The sequence below is a fragment of the Eutrigla gurnardus genome (genome assembly GCF_963514095.1).
Source record: "Eutrigla gurnardus genome assembly, chromosome: 8".
Classification (NCBI taxonomy): domain Eukaryota; kingdom Metazoa; phylum Chordata; class Actinopteri; order Perciformes; family Triglidae; genus Eutrigla; species Eutrigla gurnardus.
In genome coordinates this window covers 27,113,651-27,122,901 of record NC_139922.1, presented here as the reverse complement: position 1 = coordinate 27,122,901, position 9,251 = coordinate 27,113,651, and the positions used below count along the sequence as shown (strand labels likewise).

The following is a 9,251-nucleotide window of genomic DNA, read 5'->3' as shown; positions in this document are numbered from 1 at the left end:
TTTCTAGTCGTCTCTCTCTGGAGACGAGGCTGGGCTTTTTCTTCCAAAATAATTTTCCGTGACTCAGTTTAAAAACAACAAACTTGTTTTACAGCTAAAGTTCGATGTTCAAATGTATCCCTGAGTTGGAGGTGAAGTGTTGAATCTATATTTGTGTGTTTTTACAGGAAGCCCTCAGGTCATGCTGATAAGGAGGTGATGGCTGCCACCGTCCTGACCTCACTGTCCACATCCCCTTTGGTGCTCAACCCTTCCTCTGCACCCACAGGTAACCCTCCTCCACGGTGCACGTATTTAAATGTATTTGTACTGTTTGGAGGTATTTCTTGTTTTTTTGTGCAGTGGTTTTCCTCGTCCGGCCCACATGAGGTCAGATTGGTCTGCGTGTGGCTGATGCACTCAAATGAGTTTTACTCCAATCCTACATTATTATTATTATTTGCACTATTTCATTAACTGTATATCCAAGCAGGCTAACAGCCGTATCACCACAGCTCCTTTTGTTGTTTCCGGTATCACTGTGGTTGCCGTCGCCATGCCAACCCTGCTAGACGGTCAACGTCCTATCTGCTTTTTTATTATTTTTTTGAGCCAGCATTTAACCAAGGCTGCTGTCAACCTATAGCACTCTATACCAGCCCATTAAATGAAACCTATAGCAGCTTTGCATGGGAGAGTTCAGCCTCATTAGATCTTGTCAGAGGATGCTGTGGGTTTGTGACGAGCTAATCTCTGGAGAAATGCTGACTTGACTCCAAATTGTTGTAGGTAGGGGATGTTGGTTGATATCAAATGTGCAAATGTTGACACTTTTTTTTTAAGCGTTCTAGAGGCCTTTTTTATTGACAGAGTAAAGGCATTTCAGCCAAAACATTAAAATATGTGGCTTGACATAAAACGTGGGTTTTCACGAAACACAAATTCCTCATATTGTATCTTTTAAAGGAGCAAAATACAACATTCTCAGCCTCAATGAATCAATGTCTGCGTATAGATATGATGATGTGATGTCCACCTGAGCAGCTCTCCCTCTGTGTGTGTTGTTATCAGAGCTTCTCCTTGCTTTGTTGCGCTGTTAGCCCAGTTAGCTACGAGCCACCAGCTCAGTTTGATGCCGTTTTTTTGGAGCCGCTGTTTGAGAAGCATCTTGCACCTTTTCAAAGAGTTGAAACTGTTTCTCACATGTGGTGGTCACGTGGTCCGGCCCGAGCCCTTAGGGATTCTGTGGTAACGGTAATCCTCGTACCAGGATTGATCTGTGCTGCATATTAACTGGGATTCACCTCCTTGCGTTCCTATAGCTACTGCTTTATGGTAATTCCCAACATACACAATATTAAGCTTTGCTCTATGTTGGGGTTTAGGGTTAGAGTTTTTCCTGTGTTTTGCCACAGTGAAAGTCGGATCAATCTGGCACGATTATCAAGTCTTATAGGTCGAGCATCATTGGATTGGTCAAAAGGCCATGGGTTTGTGGGGCCGAGACCTTGTCCAGGAAATTAAAGCTGTGTGGGGCTTAATGGGCAGATTCAGTATGGCTTAATGAAAAATGTTAGGGATGTAGAGTATATATGTGTGTATGTATATAAGATAATAAAGATATAAGGATTGTACATTTGCATTCCCATTACAGAGTTTAGATTTAGGTCAGGATTATTGTGCAAACCGTCCCAACATTATGGCTTTTTTTTAATGGCAGGTACGGGTTAGCAACATGACCTAAAATAAATATTATTTTTTATGTATTTCATTATTTATTTATACATTTTGGCTGTGATGGTATGATACCACAGTGTTACGAATTAAAAAAAAAAAAAAAATAGATTAATTGGCTCCAAATAATGCTGAAAGTGAGTGTTTCCTCCATAATGTTAGCCATGCTGATGTGAATGAACTGTATTGCTGAGCAACCAAGATCTCCTTTTGTTTTTCTTTAAATATTTACTTTATTATTTCAAGGTGTATTTTCCCATTAATGGGAATTTTATTATATTTAAAGAATGAACAGTTCTTTTAATTGTACCTTTTTTTTAAGTACTGGCTGCCTTCAAATGTGAAACCTTTTTTTTAAGGCATTAATCTGAAGTCGACTGCGTGTTTGTTTTAACCTGCAGTACCAGAGCCGGCCAGCAGGGCTTGGAAAGAGGTGCTGTCGGCGAGCTACAGCAGTTCGACCAGCGGCAACTGGAGCTGGGACACCAGCGACCAATCGGTGCCCTCCACGCCATCCCCGCCGCTCTCCAACGACGCCAACAAGAACTTCCTGCTCTCGTCCCAGGGCGATGATGTCATCGAGGACGTCACGGAGAGCACGCACTTCATGTTCGAGGACCCCATTCCTCGGAAACGAAAGGTAAAGGAACGGATAATTTCATTGCTTTTTAGTGTTTATTTACAGCAATGCAAGTGGAATAAAATGGTTATGGGCTGAAGAAAGATTGATGACCTCCTGACCAGCAGGAGGGCTTTTATTGTGAAATAAGTGGGAAGTGTTTCTGACAAATCAAATGGTCACATTAGAAAACACATCTGCATATGATTCAACACACTATAACTACATATCATGAAGATATCAAATGAAACGAGCTGACATCAATAAGCGTTCCTCGACGCCGCTGGTTTCTTGACACAGCTGTGGTTGTGTGGTTGCCACGGCAGCCCCAGATGCTGTCCATTCCACTTTCAACTTAAAACCCCCAGAAACGAGCGCCTGCTGAGTAATCCTTCAGGGCCACAGCTGTGAGGAAACAACTCGACGTGCTTTTTTGTTATTTCTATAAAGTAGTAGCAGGGAGCGACTCTTGGAAAACCCACTTTTGAAACATCCAGAAAATGCTCTGACATAACACTTTGCTGCTCGCGTGGATGATGGATTATGTTTTTTTCACTTAGGTTTCAGTTTTAAAAACTATGGAAACGTGTTTTCAGGGGAGAGATATTTAGTAAGAATGAAGGGAGAGCAGCAAATAACAAAAGGTGAATAAAGAGATGCATAAACATAAGACTAAAGACAGTGAAGAAGGGTTGTCATGGCAGCAACAAGAGGAGGAATCAAGGTCAATATTTGCCCTTGCAGCCATACAGTGACAGACCAGAGAGCTCATATACTGTGCAATATATATATATATATATAAAAATAAAGGGCCGGAGGACGACGCTGTCGTACCACAGATAAGCAGACAGGAAATGAAGTAGGAAGACTCTGGGAGAGAGTACATCGGCTAGTTTTTGTGTTACAATATAACCGACCCCAGAGGTCCCCCCCCCTCCTGACTGGGCCCCCCCCTTGGATGGCGGCGCTGTGTGGTTTTGCCCCGGCAGTGGGTTAAGAGGATTATTAAACACGGCGATCACCAGTCTTACTGTAACAGCATTAAGATGCAAGAAAAACGCTTAGGGGGACTTAAGTGATTTGTGATTGTTTGTGGGATTAAAAGGCCGGCTTGTTTTTAAAACGGTGTGGGGGGGGGGGGGGGGGGGGGCGGAGCCGGCGCCACTTTGAGCAGTTTAATGACGGGTCGCTTGTTGAATAGAATAATGGAGTGACAAGTAAATGAGACGTAGTTCAGATGAATAGGAGTGTAAGAGTCGATACAACCATCACCATGCTGTGTGAAGGCAGCGAGGTAAGGAAGCGAGGTAAGGAAGCGAACTAAGGCAGCGAGGGAAGGCAGCGAGGGAAGGCAGCGAGAGAAGGCAGCGAGCTAAGGCAGCGAGAGAAGGCAGCGAGAGAAGGCAGCGAGAGAAGGCAGCGAGGGAAGGCAGCGAGGGAAGGCAGCGAGGGAAGGCAGCGAGAGAAGGCAGCGAGCTAAGGCAGCGAGCTAAGGCAGCGAGGTAAGGCAGCGAGGTAAGGCAGCGAGGGAAGGCAGCGAGGGAAGGCAGCGAGGGAAGGCAGCGAGAGAAGGCAGCGAGGTAAGGCAGCGAGCTAAGGCAGCGAGGTAAGGAAGCGAACTAAGGCAGTGAGGGAAGGCAGCGAGGGAAGGCAGCGAGGTAAGGAAGTGAGGTAAGGCAGCGAACTAAGGCAGTGAGGGAAGGCAGCGAGGTAAGGCAGCGAGGTAAGGAAGCGAGGTAAGGAAGTGAACTAAGGCAGCGAGGTAAGGCAGCGAGGTAAGGAAGCGAAACAAGGCAGCGAGGGAAGGCAGCGAGGGAAGGCAGCGAGGGAAGGCAGCGAGAGAAGGCAGCGAGCTACGGCAGCGAGGTAAGGAAGCGAGGTAAGGCAGCGAACTAAGGCAGCGAGGGAAGGCAGCGAGGGAAGGCAGCGAGAGAAGGCAGCGAGGTAAGGCAGCGAGCTAAGGCAGCGAGCTAAGGCAGCGAGCTAAGGCAGCGAGGTAAGGAAGCGAACTAAGGCAGTGAGGGAAGGCAGCGAGGGAAGGCAGCGAGGTAAGGAAGTGAGGTAAGGCAGCGAACTAAGGCAGTGAGGGAAGGCAGCGAGGTAAGGCAGCGAGGTAAGGAAGTGAGGTAAGGAAGTGAACTAAGGCAGCGAGGTAAGGCAGCGAGGTAAGGCAGCGAACTAAGGCAGCGAGCTAAGGAAGTGAGGTAAGGCAGCAAGCTAAGGAAGTGAGGTAAGGCAGCGAACTAAGGCAGCGAGGTAAGGCAGCGAGGTAAGGCAGCGAGGTAAGGCAGCGAGGTAAGGCAGCGAGCTAAGGAAGTGAGGTAAGGCAGCGAACTAAGGCAGCGAGGTAAGGCAGTGAGGTAAGGCAGCGAGGTAAGGCAGCGAGGTAAGGCAGCGAGGTAAGATGAGGAATCAGGTCCCGGACTGCCTACCGGACGGCTGCCAGCCTGAGAAAATGACTCCGTCTCCTCGCGGCTGATGAACCGAGGAGATCCGGGTTTATTGTATAATCAGATTTTTGACGATTGGAGGTTATAAAAAGGTCGGCGTGGTTTACACATGTGCATCGTTTGAGAGGTTATTTTAGATATTAGGGGGAAAACCCAAATCAAAACTACTCGTCCCAGCAATAATATCAGTTTGACACTTTATAAATGTCTTCTTCAGCTTTCGGTTTAACTTAGCTCCGCCCCTTTCACGTCAATTTGCGTTGCAAAAAACCCTCAAAAATGTCGACGGACAAAATCTGAATTTGAGTGTTCGAAAAGACTTGTTGTCATGGCGACTGAGTCCACATCACGGTGGGTCCGGTTTCCTGGTCCCGTCTCCGTCCCCGTCTCTTCCTCTTCTACTCTCCACGTGTCTCGACTTGCCACATATCGGGTTTCTAGTTTTATCAGCTCGCCGCTCTAATCGTTCTCTAATGAGGTGTAGAGTTTGGCCCCTTGTAGCTTGGCACCCAATCCTCCATGAAGGCTGCCGATGAGTTCCACACAGCTGCAAAAACCTCCATTTCCCATGAAGCCATCATCATCATCATCATCATCCAAGGCCGACAGCCACAGATGTTTTTTTATTTTTTTTACCATTGTTGAAAATGATTCACAACTCCTTGAGTTTAAAAGGATTAAATTAACAAACCAAACACTCAGTGGTGTTTTTGTCCAGCTGCCTGATGACTCACGTTTTGTTTTTGATCTTTTTCAGAACTCCATGAAGGTGATGTTCAAGTGCTTGTGGAAGAACTGTGAAAAGGTCCTCAGCACCTCCTCAGGGATCCAGAGACACGTCCGCACCGTCCACCTGGGGTGAGTCATCTGGGGTCATCACCCAGAGGTGCTCCTTGAATTTCCCTGAGCTTATTCACTGGGAATAGCGAGACACACATCAGCTGGTTTACTACAGCGGTATGAACCCAAAACAAATCATGTTGTTGTGATTTAATTGGAATAAATGGATAAATATTATGCCGAAGTGACTACATAATGATGGTGATTTGTTGGGTCTGTCTGCAAGACGACAAGCAAACACATTTTAAAATGCTTGTTTTCTGCATGGAGTTCAATGTAGCTGCTCCATCAGCAAACAATTAAATAATGTCATCTAGACAAAATGATTCAAGTTGAACTCGAGCAAATAAACATTTTACTAAAATTGAAGTTACGTTTGATGTGAACGTACCTGGGAAAGGATGAAACTCTGAGAGGGATCCTACTGGGATCACTGGGAAACGATCCATTCCCTCAATAACTTAACGTTTAGTGGGTATATTTTTTTTTTCAAACTTTAAATTTGATGAAGACCTTCGCTGCACAGCTGACACTTGGAGGGGAGGGGCTTCTTTACACATGAACCTTGTCCAAAGGTGTAATGACCAATAAAGAAGCAGATACTTCTCTATGACAATCCTTAAACCAATGATTGATAAGTAAAAGGCTCACATTGTCGCCCTGGTTTGCATTCACTTATTTATTTATGATCAGTGTTATGTTCATGTACTCCTACAGACACCTACTGTTAGTTTTCATTATTATTTTAATCACTTTAACCTCCCACCGTTTTCTAGCATCCTCAAACTTCATCAGCAGCCTGTTTGTCTGCAGCACGCTGGCTTTCACTGCCCCCTGCTGCTGGGAAGAGTAATGACGCCCTTTATCATGCCTTCATCATTACAATCCCAACGTATATATTATATATTGTTTGAACTAAAATGAAGACGAATTTAAACCACCCACAAACAAATATGATACAATTATATATTTTTTTTTTAGTTCATGAAAATGTTCTCTGCTTCCTGAGAGAGTAATATATCAGTGATAAACCAACCATCCTTATTATCTTAAACAAGGTAGGCCTCCCTGCACAAATGAAGGATACATTCATAAAAAAAATATTTGTTTTCTATTCTGTTCACCATAATAGTGAGCTAAACACCTTTTTTAAGTCACGCGTCAAAAATCCTATGTCAGTGGGAGAAAATCATACTATAATGGATTTTCTAGCACCCATGTTGGTGAATTTGAGATTAAAAGGGATAAAAAATGTCCATAAAGACGAGCGTTGAAACTCTGCATCAGAAAAACTAAAGTTGCAGGGGTCCAAAGCTGTTTATTCAGCTGAAATTAAAATGCTAAGCTGAGAAAACTCTCAGTTCAAGATGGCGTTTCTAAGCAGTCGCATCTCTCCTCCTCCTCCTCCTCCTCCTCCTCCTTCTCCTTCTCCTCCTTCTCCTCCCGCAGGCGAAACAGCGACTCGGACTACAGCGACGGCGAGGAGGACTTCTACTACTCGGAGATCGAGGTCAACATGGACAGCCTGACGGAGGGCCTGTCCAGCCTCACGCCCACCTCGCCCACCACGTCTGGCCCGCCGCCCGTCTTCCCGCCGCCGCTCTGCGCCGTCCCTCACTCCGAACACATCGACATGAGCGGCTCGCAGATCCACGCCCCGACGCTGCTCAGCCAATCGGCTCCCTCCACGCTCTGCCACATCCGCACCGACCACGCCTACCAGGTAAACCACACGACATCAAGAAGCTGGATTCAGCTCCAAAACGCCCTGAAATCAGACATCAAGCAGTCGGTTGTTACGAAGCTCTAAAAAAAAGTTTCAGTGTTGAATCTGCACACAAAAAAGGTCAGAGTGAAGGACTTAACTCCTGCAGCAGCGTGGGAGTCGTTATCAGGCAGAGAAAGAAACTTCTCCAAATATTAACATAAGTTCACATGAAGAATAAAAGCAAGTGTGATTATTTCTAAAGTCAGAAAAAGAGATTTAATCGTGCTCCAACTCCTGCTTTTATTTGAACTGCTTTGTGGACCGTGCCTCCTCCTCGTCCTCCTCCTCCTCCCTCTTCTTTTTTTCTGCCTCTTTTAGCTGCAAAAAAAAAAAAGAAAAACCTGAAACACATTTGATTAAAGCATTTTTTCAGATACTGCATTCACTCATTCGCATAGGACCAAGGTTTTTATGGAAATGTTGGTTGCCACGGCAACGCCAAATGCACTTGAAAGTAGAATCTGCAGGATGTAAACGCACAGAACGTACAATAACTACTTCTCACGCTTCTATTCAATAGTAGTTGTAGTCTAAGACCACGTAGACCGAGACCAGGACCAGTCCTGGTCCCGCACTCTGACACGCCGAACAGTCACATGTGGAACGTGAAACGAATCTGAAAGATTCCCACAAAACCAAATCACAAAAGGGGTTTCCTCTTCAGTCACTTCATAGCCACACATGTTGACCGTATGTGTGTTTGTGTTGAAGTCAACCGTGATCAAACAGCCAAAAGGTGAATTTTATGTGCTTTTTGTTTTTCTGAGCAGTCAGTCTTTTATAGTGTGAGTACTTTCCCATACAGAGGACCGATATGAGTACTTAATAAAACCATTACAGCTCGAAGAACGACTTTAAGAAAAGCATGTTTTGTATTCATCCTCACTTTCATATGAAGCCAGGTTTCAGATGTCGAGCTGGAGAAGAGAGAATCTTCCTCTGCTCATGGTCTGATCTTTGTTTTCTCTTTCTATCTGCTCCTCCTCCTCCTCCTCCTCCTCTCCCACCTTTCTGTCGCGTCCTGGTGGTCCACGTTCCAGGCCACTGCTCCAGTGAGTGTCCCAGTGGGTCCCGAGCTGGCGGGGTTAGGAAATGGTAATGGGACCGGGCCTGGGACCAGACCTGGGACCGGGCCTGGGACTGGGACTGGGGACGGCAGCAGTGTGTCGTGGCAATCCTCTCCTGTCATTTTCAAAGGCGTCCCGGTGAGTGAGGCTTTGACTCACGCCTTTTTTATCTTAATCTCAACTTCTCTCCTGCTGTTTCCACTCTTAGCCTTTTTTATTATATATTTTTTTATTTTTGTCACTTTTTTATTATATTTATTTATTATATAAATATACACTGTTGCCCATAAAGTTGGAATATTTAGTTTTCAGACACAATCCTCTGTTTATTCCTATTTAAATGCATCAATCATCACTTTTGACCAGGTGCAATGATTACATCACATTAGGTGAAATGAATTCATGCATAGCATTTGTTTGGCTATAAAAGACGAGACATTTTATTCCAACTTTATGGGCGACCCTGTATATACGAGAGAGATATCAGTCTTCCTTTATGCAGCTCAATCCATCATCCTGATCGAGGCGTTCAGGGCTCTCGAGTCAATCAAGGGTGATGCATATAATAAAGATGTGCATCGTTGCTCTTTATGTAAGATTTATGCAATTCAATATAGTTAAAAAATGAACTTTAGGATTAAAAGCAATCCACAGAGGTGTAGGTAAGAACTTTAGAGGGCCGTAACGGCTTAAAGCAGCCGTGAATCAGAGTCCGGAGTCGTGGGACCGCCAGGAGACACTTAAAGGACCGGAGGGATCTGGAGGGCTCATGTGGATCTTAAAAAGCCCATCAG

At 45.1% G+C, this 9,251-nt stretch overlaps 1 protein-coding gene across 2 annotated transcripts in view; it reads left to right on the top strand.

Annotated features, from left to right (window-relative positions):
* Nucleotides 1-9,251, top strand: part of slc2a4rg (SLC2A4 regulator) — a 34,167-nt gene that overhangs the window by 17,941 nt on the left and 6,975 nt on the right. Inside the window, exons 3-7 of one of the 2 annotated variants that reach the window (XM_084014417.1) lie at nt 168-268; nt 2,115-2,353; nt 5,540-5,640; nt 7,072-7,345; nt 8,431-8,595. In XM_084014417.1, coding sequence (XP_083870543.1) covers nt 168-268; nt 2,115-2,353; nt 5,540-5,640; nt 7,072-7,345; nt 8,431-8,595 — 880 coding nt within the window. The remainder of the gene's footprint in view (nt 1-167; nt 269-2,114; nt 2,354-5,539; nt 5,641-7,071; nt 7,346-8,430; nt 8,596-9,251) is intronic. The other variant, XM_084014418.1, reaches the window with a different exon arrangement.